We start from the raw sequence: 26,864 nt of genomic DNA on the forward strand, positions 1-26,864 counted from the left end.
GAAGATTGCATTAATGATTTGGTATGTTGTCATTGATGTCAATAAACCAGTAATGTTATTGATATAATGGTGTTTTATAACTAGTAGGAAGAGCTAAGAAAGGACCTCTAACCGGTAGGTAAGTTTGTGGAGTGAACCGGTATTGCTAAGAATTGGAGAGTTGAACCGATAAACCCTACCTGTTGTTTTGTTAAACCCTAACCAATTAAGTCTGGTAAATTGGTTATATTGGTTTATGATCTGATGATGAGTGGTAATGATTATGACATTTATGCATATTGTATGAGGAGAGTTTCAAAGAGCTTTTGGCACATTGAGTTAAAAAAAAATTATTTTGGGAATGAGCAAGTATATTCCATGTAATACAAAATGTGTGATGAGTTACTGAGTTGGATGAAGTGGTGATCAAGGAGCGGTCAAGGCTTTCTTGAATGATGTGCAAATATTGTTATGTAATCCAATGGTCATACCTAAACCGACTTGTTTGTAATCTCTATGTGAGAATTAGTTTATTGTTGTGTTACCGACCTAATTGATTTGTTTATAAGGTCGATGAGTTGTTTTTATTTAGTGTGTTGGCAAAGTTGAATTGAGTGTGTGAAGTTGTCAAACCAGATGATGTATCTGCAATTTGAGTAAAAGCAGATAGGAGCATGAAAAGGATCTGAACAAGCAAGTGAAGTGTTATTTTAACATATCAGCAAACCCCTGTTATTTTCTAACAATTACAGCAGTAAAATCTCCTAACCAGGTAAGCTCTAACAAGATTTGTTTTATTCAAATCCTCTAACTAGGTGATTCATTAGCTTGGATTCTAAATCCTTTACAAAGGTTACTCCTCACAGGGTATTGCTTCTAACAAGGCATTATAGTCAATCCCTTAACCGGGTGGTCCCTAACAGGATCTATTCTTAACAGAACTTTTTGTAAGAGCTTTAACAGGCTTGGCTCCTAGTAGGGCGAACTTCAAAAGAGTTAAGATAGTTATCTTGTGAGTCTCATCTCAACGTGGTTTTTCCCATTTGGGTTTCCATGTCAAAAATATTGTGTCAATTGGTGAATGTTTTTGTGGTTATGTTTCTATGATTGAATTGCTTAACTACTTAAATCATTTTGATAAGTTATGATAACTGGTAACAATCTGAAATAAGGTTTTACTTATGTCAAGTAAAAGTATTTGAATGATTGAGAAGTTTCAAGTTGTTTACTGTTAATTGTTTTTACAGTCAACCAGTTTATCCTAACAGTTTTATTCTGACAGAGATATTGCATTTAAGTTCAGTGATTTAACTTGTCTGTTTTAAAGTTTACTACAGAGGTTATTTCTGAGTAAGGTGAAAGATTATCAGTTTTTCTATCTACTGATTCACCCCCCCCCCTCTCAATAGTTGACCGGATCCTTATTTTTTCATCATACCATCAAAAAGAAGGTCCGGAGTTTAATAGGGAAAACTACATAATATGGAGTGATAGAATAAAAATCTATATCAAGAGTCTAGGAAGTCAATACTGGGAACATGTTAATATGTTGCACCTAGTGGGACTATGTCTGATGATCAAAAGAAAGAGCAACAAGAAAACAATCGAGCATTGGAGGCCATTATTAATTCTTTATCTAATTCAGAGTATGTTGGTGTCCATGGTCTAGAGACTGCTTAAGAGGTATGGAAGAAACTTGAGGAAATCTATAGCGGTGATAAGCATGTAAAGATTGTCAAAGAAGAGAGACTGAGAAGCAAATTTGATGACATGCGGATGGCTGAAGGTGAAAATATTCAACAGTATGGTCAAAGGATCAAGGAGATAGTAGGTGAGATCAAGAGTGTTGGTATCAAAGTGGAGGATTCCATAGTGGTTAGTAAGGTCTTGAGAACCCTTCTATTGGTCTACGCTATCTAAGTTGCAGCCATTCAGGAGCTAAAGTCTATTGATAAAACTAAAGTAACTCTTGACTCCATCATTGGTAAGCTTACTGCATTTGAATTATATGGTTATGATGGTAGTGCTCAAAAATATGAATATGCATTTAGAGATTCAGTTTCTAACCCACCTATGAGGAAAAGTAGAGATGTCAGTCACTTTTATGAATCTAGATCCAGCAAAGAATTTGATGATGAAGATAGTCTAGTTAAGCTTGAAGCATTGTTGGCCAAGCGGTTGCCTAGAGGTACCAGTACGTACAAAGGTAAATTACCTTTGAAATGATTTGCATGTAACAAGATTGGACACATTGCAGCTAATTGTCCTAATGGTGACAATGAGCACAAGCATGAGAAGTTCAAGAACTACAAAGGAAAAGGCAAAAGAGATTGTCTCATTGCAGTTGATGGTGATATCATTGATGAGGAATCTGAGGGAGATGCTAATGAAGACATTGTCTTTGTTTCTATTAAAGAGGAGACATCTGATTAGAAGGCATTAGTTTCTCGCATGGATAGTTTTGATGATTGGATCATAGATAGTGGTTGTTCATGCCACATGACCGGTGACCAGAGTAAATTTATCACTTTGAATGAATTTGATGAAGGAGTTATGAGATTTGGTAATGACTCACCCTACATGGTAAAAGGAAAGGGAACTATTTCTCTTTTATGGAAAGAGCAGTGCAGATGATGTCTACTGGGTTGAAGGACTAAAGCAAAATCTTTTGAGTGTAACTCAACTCAATGACAGAGGTTATCCATTGGAATTTAAGAATGGAATGTGCAAAATCTATGGGAGAAAAGGTGAACTAATTGTAACCAACAAGCAGACAAAAGGTAACCTATTTCACCTGAATCCTAAATTCAACAACTGTTTGATTGCTAAAGTAGATGATAGTTGGCTTTGGCATCAAAGATTTTGTCATATAAATTTTAATAACATTGTCAAAGTCAGTAAGTCCAAGTCAATAAGAGGTTTGCCTCAGTTGGACAAATCAGCGAATGCTTTTTGTAAGGAATGTTAGTTGGGAAAAATGACATCCTCAACCTTTAAGAGAAAATATTTTTCAGCTTAACATTGTGTTAGATCTAGTTTATATAGATATCTGTGGACCCATAAGGACTAAAAGTATTCAAGGTGATAGATATTTTATGATCTTCACTAATGATTTCTCAAGAATGATGTGGGTCATATTCTTGAAGGAAAAGACGGAAGCCTTTAGTAAGTTCAAGGCATTTAGGGCCTTAGCTAAAAAAGAAAGTGGTAAGAAGATAAAGTGTCAGAGGACTGATCAAGGTGGTGAATTTACTTCAGAGGAATTCACTAGATATTGTGAAAACAATGGAATCAAGAAGCGGCTTTCTGTACCAAGGATACCACAGCAAAATGGTATTGTAGAGAGGAACAACCAATTAGTTGTTGAAGTTGCTAGAATGATGCTAATACAAGGAGGTGTAGCAAAAACATTCTGGAGAGAAGCTGTCAACACAGCTGTCTACACTATGAACAGGATATTGGTAAAAACAGGTATGGATGAAACTCCTTATGAATATTGGTATGGTAGATCACCTAATGTCAATTATTTTAAGATTTTTGGCAGTAAATGTTTTATCAAGAGAGATGACTATGTTAGCAAGTTTGAGGCTAAAAGTGATGAAGATATATTTTTTGGTTACTCCACCAAGAGTAAGGCCTATAAATGTTACAACAACTAGACACAGAGAATCATTGAAAGTGTTGATGTTCGAGTGGATGAGTATCCTAATGTATCAGGAGAAACCAGAGAGGATAAAAAGGAAGAAGAACTTTGCATTCTAATTCTAGAACCAGAACTGGTGAAGTGAATGTTGTTGTACCAGTTAAACCGAAACAGGTAGATTTAGTGGAAGATGGTGATAATAAAGAAGAAGAACCTGAAGATAATGATCATGTCATTCCGAGGTATGTGAGACTCAATCATAATCTTGACTAGATTATTGGAGACAAAGATGTTGGAGTGTTAACCAGAAGAAGAATCAGAGAGAATTCTTCCATGATCTCCACTATTGAGCCTAGAACTGCTAACAAATCATTTGGAGATTATCACTAAATCAAAGATATGGAGGAGGAGCTTGACCAAATTGAGAACAACAACAAATAGACCCTAGTACCCAGACCGATGAATAAAAATGTGATTGGTACTAAATGGGTATTCAGGAATAAATTGAATGAAGATGGGGTAGTAGTCTGAAACAAAGCTAGATTAGTATGCAAAGGTTGTGCATAGGAAGAAGGAGAAGAATATGGTGAGACATTTACACCAGTTGCTAGATTAGAAGGTTTGGGACTCTACTTGCATTTACAGCACATAAGGGATTCAAAGTATATCAGATGGAAGTAAAGTCAGCATTTCTAAATGGAATACTGGAAGAAGAAGTATACATTGAGCAGCCATATGGTTACGTTTTAATGATGCAAAAGATATGGTGTGTAAATTGCACAAGGAGATATATGGTTTGAAGCAAGCACCGAGAGCATGGTATGAAAGGCTACATTCACACCTAATGAAGATAGGTTTTCAGAGAACCAGTGAAGACAGCAATATATATCTCAAATCTGAAGGAGATAAGATACTGGCTAGTGAAGTGTTTGTGGATGATATCATATTTGGAGGAAATGATGACATGAGTAATGACTTTGTAAATGAGATGAAGAGTGAATTTGAAATGTCTCTAGTAGGAGAGATAAAAAAAATTCATAGGTTTGCAAATTCAGCAGATGAAGAGTGGTATTTTTATCACACAGTCTAAATATGTGAAAGAGGTATTGAAGACATTTGGAATGAGTGACTGTAAACCAGTTGGGACACCAATGGTTACAGGTTGTAAACTATCTAAAGAGGATGAAGCCACATCTGTTGATGAAAAGGAGTACAGGTCAATGATAGGGAAACTGCATTATGTTGTTTATAGCAGACCAAATATTGCTCATGCAGTTGGTTTAGTTGCCATATTTCAGAAGAATCTAAAGGAGACACACTTGATAGAAACCAAAAGAACATTCAGATATTTGAAAGGTACTATTGACTATGGATTATGGATTATGTTATCCATATGCAAGTAACTTTGATTTGAAGGTTTATACAGATGCAGACTGGGCAGGTAATGTTGATGATAGGAAGAGCACAACCGGTGGTGCATTATTTCTTGAAGGAAGACTTGTATCATGGAGTAGCAAGAAGCAAAGTTGTATATCACGGTCCACTGTTGAAGCTAAGTATGTTGCAGCATATATGAATTGTACCTAGGCAATCTGGATGAAACACATTCTGGAAGGATTCAAGCTGAAGATTACAAAACCACTAAAAAATTTATGTGACAACACTAGTGCAATAAATATTTCAAAGATCCCAGTGTTGCATGCTAGAACCAAGCATATTGAGCTGAAATATCATCTCTTGAGAGAGAAAGTGTAAAGTAAAGATGTGTTATTGGAGCATGTATCTACCAAGGATCAGCTTGCAGATATCTTTACTGAACCTCTGCCTAAGACTACTTTTGAGTATCTTAGAGGTCAGGTAGGGTTTGTGCCCCTACATGAGATCAACTGAGCAAGATGTGGATTACATCAGTCCCGTAGCTAATTGAAGAATCTTACAACAAGATTGGTGTAGAGTGGAGTTATTCCACAGGGAGAGCATCTAGTTGCAAGTTGATGATGTTGAACAGTGAAGTATGACAATGCATGTTTTAATTTCACTTTGGCATTGTTGTCAAAGGGAGAGAAGAACTATAAGACTAGTTGAAGAATTGTATGATTGTGAGAAGATCTATATCCAGTTACCAGTTGAAGTCATGGAGACTCAATTGAAGGAGAATACATGGTAAAATGTAAACCAGGACTCCTATACACATCATCAAAATTACGAGTATTGATACTTGTAATGCCATGAATGCCAAAGGGGGAGATTGTTGGCATTTGCATGAAGATTGCACTAATGAAATATTATACTGTCATTGATGTCAATTATAACCGGTAATGATCTTGTTATGATGTTGTTTTGTAACCGATGGAAGAGCTAGTAAAGGGAATTGCAATCGATAGGTGAGCTTGTGAAGGAAAACGGTATTACTTATGAAGTACAGAGATCAACTGGTAACCCTACCTGTTGATGTACCAAAACCCTAACCGATGGAGTTTGGTGAATCAGTTGTAGTGGTTTATGATCAAATGGTGAATGGTAATGATTAAGCCACATATGCATGTTGTATGAGAAGAGTTTCAAATAATTTTTGGTGTGTAGAGATAATGGTTTTATCTTGGGAATGAGAAAGTTTATTGCATGGAGTGGAAACCGCGTGATGAGTTACAGAGTTTGATGAAGCAGTAATCAAGGAGTGGTCAAGGTTGTCTTGAATGATGTAAAGTGATTGTTATGTAATCCAACGGTCATAGTTGAACTGGTTTGTTTGTAATCTCTATGAGATCTTAGGTTTGTGATGTGTTACCAACCTATTATTTTGTTTATAAGGTCGATGAGTTAATTTGTTATAGTGTTGGCAATTTTTGGTTGAGATTAAGAGTGAGTGGTTGCCGAACTTGATGATGTATCTACCGTATGTGTAAAGGAAGATAGGAGCATGAAAAGGATCTGATCAAGCAGTGTAGTGTTATTCAACAGATCAGCAAACCCCTGTTGTTCTCTAACAATTACAACAGTCAAATCCCCTAACCGGGTAAGCTCTAACAAGCTTAGTGTTATCTAAATTCTCTAACAAGGTGATCCATTAGCTTGGATTTCAAATCCTCTACCGAGGTTACTCAGGTAATAAGGTATTTCTTCTAATAGGGCATTATAGTCAATCCCTTAACGGGGTGGTCCCTAATAGGATATGTTCTTAACAGGACTTTTGTAAAAGCTTTAACAGGCTCGGCTCCTAACGGGGCATACTTCAAAAAAGTTAAGAATACTTGTGGGTATTCATCCCCACCATGGTTTTTCCCATTTGGGTTTCCATGTCAAAGTCATTGTGTCAAGTGGTGAATATTTTTGTGGTTATGTTTTCTATGGTTAAATTGCTTAACTACTAAATCCACTTAGATATGATTTGATGACCGGCAACAATTTGAAATATGCTTTTACTTTTGTCAGTAAAGTATTTGAATGATTTGGTTAAAAGGTTTTAAGAGGTTCAGAGTTGTCTTACTGTTATTCTATTATGACAGTCAACCGGTTTACTTGACAGTGATATTACATTTGACTATTTAGTGTTTAAACCAGTCAATTTTGAGTTTGTCTTGAGAGGTTGTTTTTAAGTTTGGTGAAAGTCTAATCAGTTTTCTATCTACTAATTCACACCCCCCCCCCCTCTCAGTAGTTGTCTTCATCCTTATTGATTAATCATACCATCAGATTACTCATAGACTGAGGATGCTCCTCCATTAGACACCCTAGGTAGAAAGAGATGTTCCATGAGAGGCAACTCATGAACATCGAAAAGGATTCGGGATAAAGACCTCATTGCTCATTTCTAATCCAAACATCTTCCTTATCTGCAAACCTCTTCTTTAGTTCCTCCAGGACCTCAACCGAATTATCTAACCCCTAAATCCCTTTGTTTTTCTTCCTTTGCTTCAAGTCTTCACATTGTCTCTTCTTACTACTCTCTTTCTTCTGGAACTCTGATTTTTTTTTGCCACAAGACTTCATCCAGTTTGTCACCATAAGATTTTGTCATCCGGTTCTATCTGTCCATCAGGCTTATCTATCAGATCCTTCTGTAGACTCATGCCATCTTTTGGTATAACCTCTGCAACTAATTTCTTAGTACTGCAACTTTTCTCAAGACTCAGATTCTTCACTTCCTTCTCTTTCTCCTTCAAAGAAGTCAATGTGAAATTCTACCCATATTTCTCAATAATGACTAGGTTTCTTCTACAATCATAAATAGCTCCTCTATCAAACTGCCAAGATCTTCCCAACGAGACAAGACAAGAACTCATAGATACAACATCACATAAGACCTCATCCCTAAAAGGCCCAATATTAAAATTCACCAAACATTGTTCCTTTACTTCTAACTTTTGATCTTCTTGTAACCAACTTACCTTGTAAGGAAAAGGATGATCAAGTCTCTTCAACCCAAGCTTCACTTCCATCTCTTCAGATACCAATTTATCAGTACTTCCACTATCCACAATAACCTTGCAACACTTAATACCTGATTTGCACACAATCTGGAAAAGACTCTTTCTTTGAGTAGATTGGGTACCTTCATTGCTCTACTCTGTCATGACTCTTCTGAACATAAGGGATTCTCCTTGGTCCGATGTATAGTCAGTTTCGGTAACTTCACCTTCTAATTCCTCATTTGCCACACAACTTCTTGCCATTCCCTGCTTACATTCATAAAATCTATGCCCGGTTTCTCCACACTTGAAATATTTGCCAGGAAATTCTTTGCTGGTACAGCCATTGCTTTTCCTCTGTTTTTTCTATTCTGGTTCTTTAATCCACTTAGTTTTTTATTCTTCTTCAACATTCTGCTTCTCTGTACTCATCTGCCCCTTGAATCTCTCCTTCCCTCTAGGGTTATTCGGTCGTCTTCTTCTCACCATATCCTCAGTCTTCAAAGCATACTAGTAAGCTTCTTCAACTGTGGAAACCCTCAACATACTCACCTCATCATGAATGTTAAATGCAAGTCCATTTATGTACCTCACCACCTTTTCTCTATCCATCTCTCTATGTCTAGATCTAATCATCACCTTGTATAATTCCTCAGTGTACTCTTTCATAGTCATGTTTCTTTGTTTCAGGTTCTGCAACTTCTTGAACAATTCTAACTCATAGTCTCCCGGTATGAACTTGGCCTTCAATCTTGAAACCATATGTCTCCATTGGGTGATCTTCATTTGACCATTCTCCATTCTATCTTTCTACAATTCTTTCCACCATAAGGCAGCATGCCCTTTCAACTTAGTCTGTGCCAACAAAACTCTCTACGGGTCCTTGACATCCTCAAACTCAAAGTTATCCTCCAAATCTCTGATCTAATCAGATCCTCTGGGTTCAGCATTCCGGAAAAGTTTGAGACTTCCACTTTATGAACTCACCTCGCTTGCGCCACTGCTCTCAGGAATCTTTCCTCTCTTTCCTCTTCCGATCCTTCAACCTCTTCTGCTTCAAGCTCTTCACCAACTTCTTCATACTCATCATCAGATTCAGGGTTCCTCCGCAAACCAGCCAATGTATTCTGGATGTTATTCATCACCTTATTCTTGAAGTCCTCCATCACCTGCTCTACCCTTTGGGGGTTTGTCCTTCTAGGTGGCATCTCCTCTTCCGCTCCGGTGAACTGCCTCAACTCCACGATCTGACTATCGGTTTCAATTGCCTCTCACTCGGAGATCTATTGAACACACGTGCAACCTACCTCCAATCAGTGATATGTCCACCCAAAGGAATGCCTCAAGGTTTGCAAACAACTCTTCCACCAACCATTTTATAACCATCTTTTATACCAATTGATGCAGTCATAACCGGTAAAACCTCAAAAGAGAACTAACCGGCTTATGTAGCAAGAGTAATACAACGAAAGCAACAAGGAAACATAGCAAGATTACAAAAACATATCATATTATTGTCTTAGAACCTTCAGCAACCAACCGGTTATCATCATACAATCATCATAGAACATACGGTAGTCAACCGGTTACATGCAGGCTACAAGCCAAATACAATCCATCTAGGACTCTCAAAATCAATCGGGTCACTAATCACGAATCTTAATCCTTGTTTGGATTTCTACTTCCTCTATCTTACAAATGATTACTTAATACCATATATATACCCTACGAAACATATCTAGGTCGGCCACAAAAGATTACATTTACCAATGCAGGAAAATGAAACATGTAACTAGGTCGGCCCTAAGAATGAAAGAAATTCTTCCGAAAAATAACAACCAAGAAGTGCGGATCATTAGGAAAGTCGGCCACATGCTAAAGAACATCGGATAAGACCCCAAATAGATCCATACGCCAAGAAACCGCTTTGGAAATGAAGGAAGACCCACCGGTAAGCACAAGAACTGTCCCAGAACCCAAAAACAGTCAACCAGGAGCGATAACTAGCTGGAAAAGAATCCAAATGGACTGAAAAATCTAGAATTAAGCACATGAACCAGCCTGGAAACCAAAAATAGGATCTGCAATGAAAAGAAAGCAACTACTAACACCTACCGGTAGGAACTGAAAACTATAAATTGAACCGAACAAGAGCTAAACTGAAAGGAAATATTTTTGGTTGATTCAAGATTGCTCATAGACCGAGGATGCTCCCGCATTAGTAAACATGGAATCACAATACCTTTGATAAAGCAAACTAAATATAATTAGTTTATAAAATCTTTAAGCACACCCCTATAAATTCCTCTAGTAACACAGGGAGAGACCACGCCTTGTAACTTCTTCCTTTCAATGTTGATCGTTGAACTTTAATACAATGTTTTTTTCAATGTTGACCGCTGAACTTTAAGCAGTGCTTAATGGACAAGTTTAGAATTAATTGATAGCTTTTTACTATGATGGCTACTATAAGTAATTTTTTTGCTACTGTATCAGTACTATTCAGTTGATTTAAAAAAGGAACAACTTAAATCATACACACTAAGCTTATACTTCTAAATAATTAAACAATGCAATTTATTTATAGAATGGTTGATTAACCAAATAGATGCTTCTAAATCTGAAAATAACATGCAATGTAAATAGCGTTTGAGCAAATAAACCATAAATTATGCAACCCACAAGTTAATTTTTAATAAAATATTTAGGGTTTTTTTGAATTCATCCTCTAAATGTTTGTATTTTAAGTGCATGAATGATGTATGATTGTAGATGTGAATTGAATTAAATGTATAAACATCAAATTTGAAATCTAAATCAAAAGAAATGTAAGAACTATGTTGGGCTTACCAAAAATGTATTGGTAGAAAATAGGGTTTGCAAGTTTATACATGTAAACAAGGAATTACACCTACTTTCCAAGCATTACATTGAAGGAAGAGTGAACTTAATTGATCCAATCTCACTTTAAGTATGAAATTGACTGAATGTAAATCAAATTCACTTCCCTTGTGGAATTGAGTTGAATATGTATTAAAGGGTTTGAAATTGAATGCTAGATCTAGGGTCAAAGATGCAAAAATGGCATAAAATAACATGAATAGTAATTTTCAAATGTAGTATGCAGACACGAAGCTAGATATGAGATAAGAGAAAAAAGAGGAACCTATGTCTAAAAATTTGGCCTGAAATTATAGGACAAGGTTGCTTGGGGTGACCTTGTCCTCCAGCTATCAAATGCAGACAAAAAAGAAACTTTCAAAATCAGAATGTCATTCAAAATCTTCTCCCAGAAATTTGTTGGGTATTTATTGGATAAGGTGGTGTGGGGGGACCTTGTCCTCCATTTTTCACTGCTGCAAAAGTCAAACCTGATCATCATTGTCTCCTTTGCTAGAATTTTCTTTTGTAACTTCTGAATCTGTCTCTTGCACACATAAAGAGGTGAAATGGTGTTGTTGATAGGGGTTTGCCTAGGTCAAAACCCAGGCTTAGAATAACCCTTGAATTGAAATGAAAAGCTTGCCTTTTGAGGGTAAGGCTAGATCTGAATCGAAATGCTTGAATTGGAACTTGATACCTTGATGAATTTTGCTTTGATGTCTTCCAGCCAAGGTTGATGTTGTCATGTGGAATGTGTTCATAATGCTTTGATCATGGATGACATCGTGAATGTTTAAAATATGAAATTGACCTCGCATTCACTGCCTTGAATATGCTTGATTGCTCACTCACTTGAATTTCTTGATAGGGATTGAATTCCAACTTAAGAGATCTTAAAATGAGGGGGTAAGAGTTGCTTTTATACCTAAACATACTTAACATGTTTGGAATTTCAAGGCAAGCCAACATAGAGAAAGTTTTCCTGCATCCAAAGTATGACCGTTGAGGGGTCCAAATTTGGGCCTCTTTTGGGAGGACAAGGGTGCACTAGGTGTCCCTATCCTATTCGTCAAGGCTGGCATTTAGATAGTCCCTGAAAGGTATTGAAAATGTTGATTTTAGGGTTGTGTGAGTAGAATCAAAATAGGGTTAGGGCACAAAAGGCAAGAATGTTGAAGCGAGGCCTAGGTGAGGATGAAACTCTATAGGGATACAATTTATGATGCTACACATTCAACATTAATATAAAATCAATCATACCAAAGAGACACTATATTAATGTGGAGAAACACTTTCGACCAAAAAACTCCGCCAGAGAATGAAGAAAAGTATATTATTAATCTTGAAAAGAGAGACTAGAATAATAATACACTTCACTTCTCCAATGATCCCATAACTACTTGGAAAACTCAAAGAAACTATGATAAAACAATTGTGCCTTGGCTCCAATTTATAGCCAAATGGGAGAGGAAAAACCATTATTGTTTAACCAAAACAATAGGCCAAAACCACTTGCAAAAACTCATGCCTTGGAGAATGAATAGCCAATAGACATTAATGTACACACTAGAAATGAACCTAGAACAACTATATATGTTTTACAATGAAAATTACATTCACATATCAGCCTAAGAAAATATTATTGCATCTGCAAGTCGACCACAAGCATAACCCTTAATTGAACGTGTAATAGGATAGGTCTGAAATCCCACACATTACTACAAAAGAAAGAATATACTATGTGATTCTCAACATAGATCCATTAGGTCCCAACAATCATCCACATATTGTTCGACAAACACACACTACACTCCTCTAGCTCATCAACCTGTAGCAACAACTTAGTTGGCGAACTCACACAATGACCACTGTGTCACTTCCAACTTTTTGTCTGATATGCATCAACTTTGGAAAATTTGGAATGTGATGAAACATATGTAGACATACCCCCCTTTTAAACTGTGAGTCATAACACTTAAGATGGACAAAATGTGAAGCATAATAAATTGCTAATGTAAACACATTGTCTCAGGAACATACCTCGAAACATTCTGGAAACCCTTTCTGGATCACATCAAACACCCATGATAGATACAAGATGATACAACAAACATTCTGAAACATATATTAGCAACATGACATATCACAGCCTTTCTGGTTCCTTCCAAAACTCAAATGCACAGTTACAAACAAGGCAAAGTTATACTCTATCAAATACCTTAGTATTAATGACAAAACTGACCAACACCATGAAAACCTTTTCCCAACAATAAGTGAAGCTAGTTGATGGATTTGGTTTCTTTGTTCTAATTGCAAGGATTGATGGATGATGCAATGAACTAGGATAACAATGATCAAATTGACTAGACTCAACAAAATGTAGATGCTTCAAGACATATAAATAGAAACAAAAAGAAAACCTAAAAAGATGACACTGAGAGGAACTTGACACAAAAGACTAGGGTGGACTGTTAGGGATGTTGTGTCGTGTGGATGCCAACACATCATACAAGATTAGGGTTGTCAATTTGTACAAATAAAAAATAGTCTTTATTCTTGTGATAGAGAAGAATAAAAAATCAACTGGTGAATATTCATGAATAATTAAAGTAACCTAATTAATATATGATAAACTAGGAAAGGCAAGAGATAGGGCTTTAGGAGTCTCCAAAAGGCTCAAGATGTCAATTATCCCTTCCACCACCACAACCTAGATACTTGCAAAATAGAAACATGAAAAGAGGTTGTGTTGTATAAGGGATTTCTTTAGTTAAACCTTGTGTTCGTGTTCCCATCTCCACAACAACAACAACAACGATGATGATGATGATAGTGATGATGACGACGACGACAGCGGCTACGGCGACAACGAGGACGAGGAGGACGAGGATGATGACAAGGATGACGACAAGGATGAGGAAGATGAGGATGATGATGATGATGACGACGATGACGATGACGATGACGATGACGATGACGATGACGATGACGATGACGATGACGATGACGATGATGATGATGATGATGATGATGATGATGAACAATGACAATGATCAGCAACACAATGATAGATTTTACCATACAAATTTGAAACCCTTGTCAGATTGATGTTTCCACAAGGCACAAGAATGGGCTTCCTTGTGATCTTGCAAGTGTTAGTGTGTATAATAATAACAAAAATCATAAATAAAGCATGCCAAACGATACTTGGGTAAAGCTTCACTATAATAATGGATTTCATAAACTTGTAGATTGCATATTGTTGATTGCAAAGTACATGTATTGTATCTTGGTTGTCCTCTTTCTTTTTCATATTCAAAACTTTTGGTGTGTATAGTTGAGATGCTAGTTTTCCACACTAGTGTCCAAAAGTAATTTACTCTCAGAGGGCCCAAAAGCAAATAACTTACACAAGTTTGCTAGAAAGGTGATGAAATAGGCACATTGCAAGAGCACAATCAAACAAACACGCTAAACTAAATACAAAACCTGGTGTGAAATTATAAGTGACAATAATATATGACACTACAAACATAAAGATAAGGACTATCGAGAACAATATCATACATATCAAGAGGAATTGTGTTTACTTCGATCTCATCTATGCACTATATATACACCCCAAATTTAATGTTACACCTTTCTCTTGTATCTCTACACCTGTTTTCACTCATCCTAATGAGTATGCATATAGATTTTTTTTTACTTTAGATCAAGGATTTTTAGCATTTTTTTTTAAATAAGATTACATTATGATCTGGGATCTAACAATTTATTTACTCCATTTGTCTTACTTTTTAACTTCAAACCAAAAAGTTTGTTCATATCTTTCTTTAGCGACCATGTATCTGAGTTTATCATCTACCTTACAATGACTACATGCTTCTTTACGTCTTTTTGTCTTCTTCTTTAAAATAGTATTTGTAGACACCTAAAAATGTCTCATTGATCATGTATTAATTATTCCTCTAATTGATTAAATAATTCTTTAATTTAATTAACTTAATTAATCTTATTCTTCTAATTTCATATTTCCTCATCATCTTACTAATTATTCTATTTTTATTCTTTCATAATTTAATCATTTTAACCATTTTCTAATGTTAATTAAATATTTATTATTTAATTAAATTCAATTTCTAAATAATTAAATAGTTTCTTTAATTATTTAATTAGCTAATTAATTCTGATTTTTAATCCCCAGTTTAAATAATCTTTATTATTTAAATAAATCAATTTCAATTTCTATCTCTCTCATCATCTAATCATTCAACCCTCTTCTAAATATTAATTAAATATTTATTATTTAATTCATTATGATTTAATCCTTTAAATTAAATAATCTTTATTATTTAATTAAATTCCATTTCTATATAATTAAATAGTTTCTTTAAATTATTTAATTAACTAATTATTTCTTTTAATTTCATTAATTCTTCCATTTTTAAATAATTAAATAGTTTCTTTAAATTATTTAATTAACTAATTAATTCTTCAATTCCAAATCCCCAAATTCTAATTTCATTTAATTTCGTATTCTTCTAATTTCTTCCAAATTCAAATACATGTGCATGATTTCAAAAATCAAATTGAAAATCAAAGTCAAGTTCTAAATATATTAAATTACTAAATTGAATTAAATAAATTCAATATTTGAATTAAAATCTCATGCAAAGATTAAATTGAAAATCTAAGTCTAAATGCAAGCACATGCTAAATTAATTAATTAAATCATTTATCTCTCCAGTCTCTATTTCCATCTTCTAGTTCTCTTTGTCATCCTCTTTATTTCCTCCAATCATTCTTTTTCTTCCTTCAATCAGCTTTTTCTCAATCAATTGACTCAATTAATCTATTCAATCTATTGAGTTTCACCTCTAAATCAGCAGTTCAACTATCAAACAGCATGTGAGCTCACCTGAATTCCACCTCTTGATCAATATGTTCCACCTTTCAATCAATCTCATCCAAAATCTATAAATTGAGCATTTCATCTTCATTATCAACAATCAAGAACTTTGAATCTTTGTGTCACTTGCAGGTTACCAGCGCGAGAAGAGAAGAGCAATGGAAGTTATACACAGTCACGGAATAGGGAGTCTTTAATTGATTTCATTTATAGTTCTTATTTTGCTTGATTGTGTTATTTCATTGTCTGTTTGTTAGAATTCTTTGATTAGATAGGGATTTGTGATTTTTCTTTGATTCTAATTGATATTTTATAAGATGAATTTTACATACACACAGTATTAACTTTCTTTCCTTTCTAGTTACTCTTATTTTAAACTTTATGTTTGGAAGACTCACCTTTATACCCACTCTTCTCTCCATGTAATAGGATTGGACACATGCCTCATCTAAGTCCTTTGGATTGGTAGTGAGGGTGGATTGGTAGTGACTGCCCTCATTTAAATGCCGGAATGGAGCCCACTAAGATACATTTTGATCATGTTCTCATCCATGCCATTTATCATGTCCCAGCAATATAATTTCATAGTGTAATCCTACACACTTCAATCATTTTGTTGTTTATAGCACTAGTACACCCATTTGATCTTTTGTTCCACCTTATGCCCCATGGGGCAAAAATTGTTATAGATTAATTCTTTGAAATCTTCTCATTTACTAACAATAGATTTTTTTATTTTCACAAATTGTAACATAAATTTCTCAACATACAAGACCATGACCCTCAATTTTAAAGTGCGAGAAGCTAAATCTTTGTGCCCCATTTATTTTATACACACTAAAATGCACTTCTAATTGCTTAATCCACACATCAAAGAATTTCACTTATACTTGTCCATCAAAATATTCAATTTCTAATTTTATTTTCACTTCAAATAAACTTATGCTTTTTTTGTTTTTCTTCATTTGGTTCTTTCAAGAAGTCTTCCTCTTTAATCTCATCTTCCTCACTGCTTCTAAACTTTTGCAGCAAATGCCCTTACTAAATCCTTTGAAAGATTGTTCTTATACCAGTTTACCTTATTGTATGGACAAAATGCTCTTCTTGTTGCTTTAACCATTGCTATTTTTCCTGTGGCCTTCAGCTGTAGTTACTTACATCTGGTTCTTCCATGGCTGCTTTTTGAGCAATAGTAGAAATTGTCATACAAAAACCCTTTGCAAGCCTATAAGAATTAAAATCCAAAAATGAGACACAATCAAGGGGTAATCCGGATTCCAAAGGAATCATGGCCCCATCCAGACACTTTTTGCTCCATGTGTCCTATTGTCTCTTTGTTCTTGCATCTGAATTCACTTTACCGTTCAAGTTTTTTTACTGGATAAATTTTCTAAATTCATTTTTAGATAGTCGGTTTTTATGTTAATCAAACTTTCAAGGCATTAGTCATCATTAGATTCAAGATTTCAACTTGTACAATTTTTAGTACTAACAACTTTATTATCAAGAAAACAAAAATGACACCAGCAATGTTGAACATACTGCACCACTTTCAAAAGGTTGACAAAGCACTGTTTATTAAAGTTAATGTATGGATGGGACGCAGCTGTGCCTCAGAAGTGTGTTTTTCCAAGTCAGGGTTAGCAGTTAATACTATAATGGACAAAGAAAACCACTAAAAGAGAGGATAGTTGAGTTAGGAAGGCTAGAGAGAAAAAGGTCCAATTAGGGATATAATCAAACATTGGAGTAAGTGCAAGAATCTGAATACACAAGATTTGTTTTATGATGGTAAATACAGGCAACTGCGAAAGATTAAGATTTGATGACCAGGGCCATATATCGTAGGCCAGATATTATCTTTAAGAGCAATTAAGCTAAAACTACCATTCGAAATACTTCAAAATGGTTATGTTAATGGCACCATATTCAAGGCTTACCATCCACCATAATTACTAAGGAAAGAACAAATTATTGTTTTGAAGGAAAGAACAAATTATTGTTTTGAAAAAATACAACAGTTTTGGATTAAAAAGGAAATAAAAGAACAAATGGAACCAATTGCATGGAGACATCATTCAATTAAATTTGAAGGAAAAACGTGTAGCTTGGAGGAGGGAAGTGAAAACCATCAACTTCGAAAAACAAGCCAAAGGGGAATATTAAGATTAGACAGGTAGTGCTATAAATCATAGACCACACATCATCTTAAAGAGCAATCAATCTAAAATTACTAAAAGAACACTGTAAAATGGTTGTGCTAATGGTGCTGAATTGAAGACTCACCATCACCATAGTTGCCAAAGGAAAAAAAAACAAAGACATTTTTTGAGAGAACAGAAAACAGAGAGAAGCCTTGGATTAAGGAACGAAATGAAAAAACAATAATAATAAAAAGATTAAAAACAAAAAAAAACTACAAAACGCCTCCAAGTTGAAAACTGGAAACAACAGTCTGCAGATGCCTCAAAGTTAAAAATTGGGTGGCTTGGTAAAGCAGGGAAGTAAAGACCTTAAAGGGCAATAACACTCATTACCATGAATCCATAGAGAAAAAATCATAGAGGGAAGTGAAAACCTGGAAGGAAAATACAATTGAACACTCATTACCATGAATCTCTGGAGAGAAATCATACAGGGAAGTGAAGACCTGAAAGAATAATAGAATTGAGGACACTCATTACCATGAATCTAAAGAGAGAAATCATACAGGGAAGTGAAGACCTGAAAGGGCAATAAAATTAAAGTAAAACTCATTACCATGACTCAATGGAGAGAAATCATAAAGGGAAGTGAACACCTGAAAGGGCAGTAAAATTGAATAGTCTAGAAATATATCACGTAGTATACTCCAAAGAGGGAAGAAAAAAGGGATGAGATCAGATAGATGGAAATGTAAAATGTAACACTACGGGTAGGTGAGAACATATGGTAAAATTAAGGCAGCAAATGAATATTGGTCATATAGAGGATTATTACTTCACTGGAATAGAATTAAAAATATCTCCAAGTTTTGTTACGATGCAAAATCCTTATAGGGCCAAATGCCAGGGTATAAAGGCACAAAAAACTAAAAAGTGAAACAAAAATTTTTTACAAGGAAAGAAGAGTGTTGAAATTGTGCTGTGGCCATGTTGAGATATGGTTCGAGAAGGGAAAAATTGCAGTCCAACCACTAGCAGGAATGACAAATCTAACATTTTAGGTAATATTAATATATGAATTGCAGAGGAGAGCAGTGGATATCCAGCAGCTAATTCTCAAAGGCTAAGATGTAGTAGCAAATTTTAAGAAGGGCACACTGAAGTCCTACTTCCCAAGGGCACCCTTCGTAGTGACATCCAATAAAGTTCACCATGAAGATATGCAGCATTACATTCATTCCCAGGTCAGAGAAACAAATCTCAGTAAGTTGGAGGCTCCATACAAGTGTTGATGTATTGAGATGCAAGCTCCAACTAATGGGTTTAGAAATGAGACATTAAGATGGATGTGTGGTTGGAATTTCTATTCTCCACTATTGTCAGAGATAATTCTGAGGGTGATGACGTGCATGGTCCACTAGAATGTCATGTATTTGGACTGGCCATACTGCATTACTCTAAAAGTCATTAGAAGAGTTAAGTGATTTGAGAATTACACATGCAAATATTTATGAATGTAACTAGATACAACTGTGTACACATTTGTAAAGAAGAGGAACCACAAGGGCAGCATGGCAGAAAATGAAATTATAGAGCTCAAAGGGGTCTCAGTATAATGTTATAAAGGCTTCAGAATTGAACATTGTTAACTATAAATGGTACAAGAAAACTAATGGCAATCAAATTTCTCTTGCTCTTGGATTCACTCAAATTAATTAAAGCTCATTTAGAATTAAACCTTAATAGTAAAAATGAAGTGGCACCTGAAGTTGAGCATTCAAAAAATTTCAAAGAAAAAAGTAAATAACTCTAGGCAAAGAAGATATTTCAATTGCAGGAAATTTAATTTTGAATTAGAGACTTAAGTTTGAGAGCATGAAGAAAAAAGTGGAAAAATAATAAGTTGAACACAAAATTAATAGAGGGAGATTTCCTTAGTTCTTTATTTCCTTCCTGTCGAATTTGGAACATGGAATGTGATGATAAAGAGTGCTTTTACAGCGAATGTTAAAAGGAAATGCATATTAGCTTCGTAAAGAAGAGAGAGCATATATGCGTAACATTTCTAAAAATAATGAATCCCTCTAAATCATCTACAAATGTCGAGCAGGAACAAGTAAAATAGTTTCTTTAACCACTCCTACACACTGCTGGCAGTCTCATAAAACAAGTTTTTATTATAATGATTACCATTTTACCAACTAGAAAGTTTTCAATCTACATGCTAAAATTGACATCTAGCTGAAACCATTTTGTACGGATCTATTAGTTTCAAAATTAGCAAAAGGTGAGTTACGTGTCAATAAGACCAGTGAAGGATTTCATTCCTTATAAAGCACTGAATTTCATTAGCTGTTATTGACTTGAGCTCCACAAGAAATGCTAATAATACACTGCAAAGTCTACGAAAGGCAAGACACAGGATCCATTATATTATTTTCCAACAACAAACAATAACCATTTAGCAGATTCACAACACCACTGCGACACTTCCCAGTCATTAACTAAACTGCCTTGGCAGCTTACTTTGGAATTTCCAATAGATTACATGGCTCAGAATGTGTCCTTACCAAATCATAATTTTTTGAATGAAAACAGGCTATTTATCAACAATTAAATTCATGTTTTAGGCAGCTGTAAAATTTGTAACTTCTCAAGCATACCATATGTTTACATTTCAAACCTAACTGCCATAATGCTTGAACTTCAAATAATTTAAAAAGATCCTTAGATGCATCTTGAAAAGTAGCTAGATCCCACATAACCCCCAGCCATGGCCCTTCTTACATTTGCTTCAAATGTCCTCGGGTTATCTCTCAACACTGCCGCAGCATCATGATTCAAGGGATCTTCATGGTTTGGATGCTGTAAAAAGGTCCAACACCAGCTTAGTATATAGAGGACCAAAGATATATTACCCACAAAAAATTTACAGTACAAGTTTTGCTCACTTATACCAGCCATAAAAATGTAGACAAACTACTCTATTCTCCATGATCATGTATCATTGTAGCATGCCATGCAATTATGTACATATCAATGTATGTCCACATGAGCATACTTTAACAATTATTTAGAACCTGTACTTGAATAATCATAAAATGCCACATGCCTGGTTTATATAATTGTAATGCTCTTTTTCTGAGGGAGTTATTTAAATATTTGCAGTGGATTCAAGATAATTATTTAAACATTTTACATTTTTATTATACCATAATAAAATGTAATTTAAACAGATTATTGATATACCTTGATCAATCCAGATTCATATATGGGTGTGTGAATGTATTAATGTATGTACACATACATAGATTTAGTACTTGTTGAATCTTGGAATGGTCATTCTCACTTCAAAGTTCTTAGTGGTCTTGGTCCTCATAGCTATGGCACACTTTACAAGGAATATGTACAATCACACAGAAAATGTGCCACCACACTAGTGCCCATGCATGACAATAATACACATGCATCACAACCCCTACTAGAACAATCCTAGGTGTACTCTATACCCCAAGTTGGATGCACATTACACACCCCTTCTCCTACATGCATAGCCCACCAAACCACCTTCTTCTTGAGTGATCTTTGTGCCATTACTAAATCTCATGTAAATGCTTGATATATTTTTGAAGAGGTCACTTCCAAACCATCACACCCTTTCACAATGTTTGTCTTTTATAATTATTTAATAAATACAATTATCATCCCTTTTTAATAGGTCTTTACATATATTTTTCATTGATCCCCATTTCAACCAAGAGGCCATAATAAACTTTATTTTCTATCTCCCTTTTAATTCCAAAAGGTCATTTCATGGGAAAATAATTTTCTTCACTTTGGGGAAAAAAACCCCATACCAATAACTTGGTAGACATGAGTTGCTATTCCATCCTATGTACCTTGGGGACAGGTCCCTTGAATAGTTGACATTTTGGGGATGTAGGGACAAGTAGGAAATGTTCCCGCCGCATACCCAATTTTTTAAAAAGGCAAAAAATGTTGTGGACAACCAATTTGAGAAAAAAAAAAAAAAATGCTAGGAGATAATAGGGAACGGGTAGGGGACATCTAGGCCACTACAACCCAGACAATATAAATACAATTTAAAAAAAACATAGAATTGAAATAAAAAAATTGAGGGGGCTCACAAATACCCCCACACAGCTTTATATCACACCGAAACCTTACAAAGCCACACTAATAACTAAAAACTAAAAACAAACTCATTTGCTATTTTTGATATTGTGAAGAAGAAGACAAAGAAGGAGAACACTTGTGAGAAGAGAAGAGAATGGCAATGAGAAGATGGCAAGAGCGCATCAAAACTATATCATGAACTTAAAGCAACTAAATTATTAAAAATGGCATACACCTTGAAGGTTTGTGTCACCTCAAAGGCTTTAATTTGGGCAAGGTGGCCGGGGCATTGCCCCTTGACTCCACAATGTAATGTGATGGGGAATTTGTGAGTGTCGCCTCTCAACCCCACTAGGGTTGCATCCCTTGGATTCCCACGAGGAAAGTGCCCTCAACCCCACTTATGACTGCATATAGTCAATTAAGAGGAATTTGCTAACCTCTTGACAATTGTAGTCAGTGGTTGCGGCTTGCAACTTCAAGATCAATACATGTTGATCTTGAAAATGCCACACAGGTTGATGAGGAGGAGACATAGGAGGGATTGGTTGGGGTTTCACTAGATGATGTAGTCACTCATAGTGAGAGTGACTGAGACTTAGACTCGGATTTTGATGTAATGTTAGTACATGCTGATTAGGGGCAGTGGCACATTTTCTCTCCTTTTGTCATTTTGTAGTTGATTCTTGCAGCCTTGGAACATTTTCTTGTAATTTTTAAACAATGTATATGCACATTGACAATGAAAGCAATTAAATTTTGTTAATTTGTTTGTCAACATATGTGAAATCTCAATTTAACTCTAATGTTATGTATCAAGGTTGTATAATGTATATGATGAATGTTTTATCAATGTTATCATAGAAATATTTGAAATTTCTTATATTTTCAAGATTTCCCTATTTTTTAAATAGCTGTCCCCTGCTGTCCCCATCTTGGAAACTTGGTGGAACATATATTCCATCCAATTCTGCTAGTACACCAAAGATCGAGAAGCATGATTTAACCCAAAAAGGAAAGGCTGCTCTTTACTAAAAATACTGATGTTTCAGCATGTTCTACATTACTTAAAATCTGCAATAATTAATCATCAAAAAAATTCTCTAGAGCACAAAGCATTTGAACTCGAACGCATAAGATGAAGAATAAAAACAAATTAGTCATTTCACCATCAGGAGTCACTGAAAAGACCACATTATTTGGAACTCCCAAAACTGTGAGTGCTCCACGAGTATTAAAATTAGCAAGGAGAATATTGCCGCCAAATGCATCTGCTATGTCACTGATTCTCACTAAACCATTCAAAGAATAGTACATTGTCTCACTTACTGTGAAAAGATGATTCAGCCCATATATGATTGTGTTGATATTAAGAACAGGCTTCCAATCCTCACGCAGAATATTAAGGCAAACATTTCCTTCCAAATCAATATTTGGATGATAAACCTGCAACCAAGTTCTCTTGTGATTCTGATAGATACTGGTGTAGGAGTAACAGAAACAGATTCCAAAATTCATGAATTTGGCTACACAATTTCAATACTAGATTCAGAATCATAAATTACCAATGAAACAAATCGATAATTCAAGACAGCATACCTTTGTCTTGCACTTAACCTTTGGTGCCTCGTGAGGGTAGGTTGGAGAAACACTAAAAGTAAAAGTAAAGCGTCCCCCTCTTTCAAATAGTCAGAAGTAGATATAAAAATGAGTTATTTATAACATTCATCCCTCTCAAAAATAGAATTAATTCTTTTTGAAATATACATACTTGCTAAAATAAACATAAACGTGGATAGAAAGCTAGAAAAATATATGCAGGAATCTACTAATCTTCTTTTGACAGCTTTTGAATCCTGAATGATTATTTAGAACAATGTCCTTCAATACTTACAAATAATATCCTTCATCAGGTTGTATGATAACTTCAAAATTCATCAGATCATCTTTGCCATTTGGAAAATTTATACTTGTACTTTTTGGCAGGTTCAACTCACTAATATCTGATAAATTGAAAAAATTAAAAACTGGATAAGTCGTATAATTTCACAAATAATAGATTGTCAAAACAAAACAAAAAACATATATATATTGCAAATTATTCATACTATTTGCTAGTGTCCATTAATTTGAAGAATCCAATCCTGGCTACAATCAATCTTTATTCAACAAACATACCATGTATCACTACTCCCATGAAATCATGAACTTTGACGTATGTAGGAGAGAAAATATGATCACAGATGACAATATTTTGACATAAGATATAATCCTTTCAAAATATAATATAAACACAAAATTCTGATCTGGGAGCCTTATGCGATGTATGCTGTTCTAGGGTATACCAAAAGAACTAGCTTAAAATTTTGTTCTATTCTAGGGTATTGCTATTTGCAGGTTTGGTATATAATAGTAATTATTCATTTTATAAATATCTGGAAACAGTATCAAGAAGAAAATACAGAGGATTTTCTCCCAAATTTGAGTTATTTGAAGAAGAAAATAAAATAAAAGCTCAATGACCCTTTAATAATCTTAAGTTGAGAAGAAGAACCAGTACCATTCAAAACCTTGAATCGGACCAATAATTGTAAATCCAAATGACACAGACATTATGGTTCAATACAACTTTACAGAAAAGGTACAGAAAATGGGCTTGGTGTCAAAACTCTCAATCGAGCATTAGATAATAAAAAGTGAAGATGCACACAATCATTTTAACACGAGAGCAAAAGGAAGCAAACATTGAAATGTTCCCTACATAAACTTGATATATCACATCCAGAAGAAAAATCACAAAACCGGAAATGGTGAATGTGACATAAGGATATTATAAGACTGAATAATAATCAAGAACTTAAAGATGGCAGATGGGCATAACATAAAGCATGCTGAGATAATATCAATACGAGAAAGGAGTGAGAGACCAACAAGGGAAATGTAAGATAAGCATAGAATGGATTATAAGATGTGAATGTAGGGTATACCTTTATGCAATCGCAATTCACCGGCACTTTGCTTCTTTACAGGTGCTCTCCCGTTGGCACTTTCAGCAGCCTCTCTCTGCTTCTCTTTGACTTTAAATAGCTTAATCATGATATCTACAGGAAATGAATTCGTCAACCAAATATCTAATCCAACGCCCTTCCATAAACAGTATGTTAGTTTCTCAATTATTCAGTAGGCTCATGAAAAGTTAAGGGAGAAAACAAGTGATCCATCGAATGAATTCTTTGGCCAAACCCTAGACTAATTCTTTCGAATTTAAATTTCCAACAATTGCTTACTTCACCTGCACCGGGAAGAGCAGGCCAGTTGGAGAAGGAGATTCAAGCAAGAGAAATAGTCGTGTGATGGGGCATAAACTCATTCATTATTCACTCTCCTCTCTCCCATGAGTGGTTAAAAGCTTTGCAAGTACAGCTGAGAGAGGCCTTGCAATAACACACCACACTCTCTAAAAGGGAAAACACATCACAATACCATAATCCCCCTAAATAAATAAACGATCAGACATAGCAGTAAGCTTGAATGAGCACAGAGGGGTTTGCATACAGTAAACCTAAATAGTGACAATTACTTATTTTGGAGGTAGGGATGCTACGTCTCAATGCTCATGCTCAATCAAACAATAATTCACCGAAAATCAATTACTCCCAGGAATACTTAGTTAGTCAGTTAATCGAAATCCCTAAGATATTCCAGTGGGCGAGGTGTAGGAGATTCCATTACAAAACACCGATGCCTGTGCCAGTAAGGGGCCCTCAAGTCCCATAGCCTAAAAATTGTGTATCTTGGAATTGTTTCTGAGACCGTCAAATCCTCAACTTTTTAGAAACACTATAAAATCCTCATTCATTCATCCTCAACTTTTTAAACTCTCATTGGGTCAGCATAGGGAATGATGGGGAAGAGCAATCATTCTCTGCCTATCACATCCAATCCAAAAAAGGTTAAAAAGAGGAGGGTAATCACAACTCTGAGCTTACAGATCACAGGTGAAAAAACCCATATACAAATAAATACTTGTGCTTGAAAGGAAAGCCGAAATGGGTGTTACCATACTCACCTCACGGAAAGAAAATTCAAAGGCTGGTGATGATGATGATGATGATCGGAAAAACTGGTGTTGCCTTTGCCAAGTACGTACCTTCCACAACTCTTTGTTGTTAAGAGATTCCTCACGCTCCCTTGTTTACTTATTTGTTTGTGAGGGTCAAGGCAGGCGCACTGTGGTTTAGGCGACTCACAGCCCACGTCTAAGCGTAAATCCTAAATAAACATTAATATTCACAGATTCCCTATTTCCCTTACCTTCAAGCCGCCATAAAAAATTGTTTTCGTGATCTTATTTTTTCAATGTTTTTGGGTATTTGAAACTGAAATTTTATGATGAAAAATGAGTGTGTGAGATGAAATTGTTGTATTGATAAAACAATTCTTTTCTTTATTTTTCAAAATTGTACTGTATATATGCGTCTAGAATTCTGCTTCAATTTATCATTTGTCATAAAAAATTGTATTTGCAATGTCATTCAAATTTAAAAGGAAAGAAGATATATATTGAAGTAGAGGTATTATAGAAGTTTTATGATTTTTTTTTTTTGTTTGGTCAAATCTATCTTTTTGAGTAAAATTATAATATTATTAATATTAGAGGGAAAATGAGTCTTTTTTTGTAAATGGTATTGGAGCTTGGGTTATTTATGTACCCATATAACTATTATAATATCCTGAACATATAGAATATAATTATTTGC

General features: G+C 34.9%; 1 protein-coding gene across 2 annotated transcripts; it reads right to left on the reverse strand.

Moving 5' to 3' along the window:
• Positions 1-20,374: 20,374 nt before the first annotated feature.
• LOC131070473 (NEDD8-conjugating enzyme Ubc12) lies at positions 20,375-26,444 on the reverse strand. 2 transcript variants are annotated; one of them, XM_058006043.2, is made up of 6 exons: positions 26,174-26,444; positions 25,092-25,205; positions 23,999-24,107; positions 23,704-23,782; positions 23,434-23,550; positions 20,375-20,832 (listed from the first exon to the last, which is right to left on the reverse strand). In XM_058006043.2, the coding sequence occupies exons 2-6, from the start codon at positions 25,198-25,200 to the stop codon at positions 20,695-20,697; spliced, it is 552 nt and encodes a 183-aa protein (XP_057862026.1). In that variant the 5' UTR covers positions 25,201-25,205; positions 26,174-26,444; the 3' UTR covers positions 20,375-20,694. The 2 variants fall into 2 exon arrangements, with proteins under 2 accessions (XP_057862026.1, XP_057862030.1); XM_058006047.2 differs by lacking the exon at positions 26,174-26,444 and adding an exon at positions 25,397-26,167.
• Between the last annotated feature and the right edge of the window lie 420 nt (positions 26,445-26,864).

This window comes from Cryptomeria japonica, chromosome 9 (genome assembly GCF_030272615.1).
Source record: "Cryptomeria japonica chromosome 9, Sugi_1.0, whole genome shotgun sequence".
NCBI classification, from domain to species: Eukaryota; Viridiplantae; Streptophyta; class Pinopsida; order Cupressales; family Cupressaceae; genus Cryptomeria; species Cryptomeria japonica.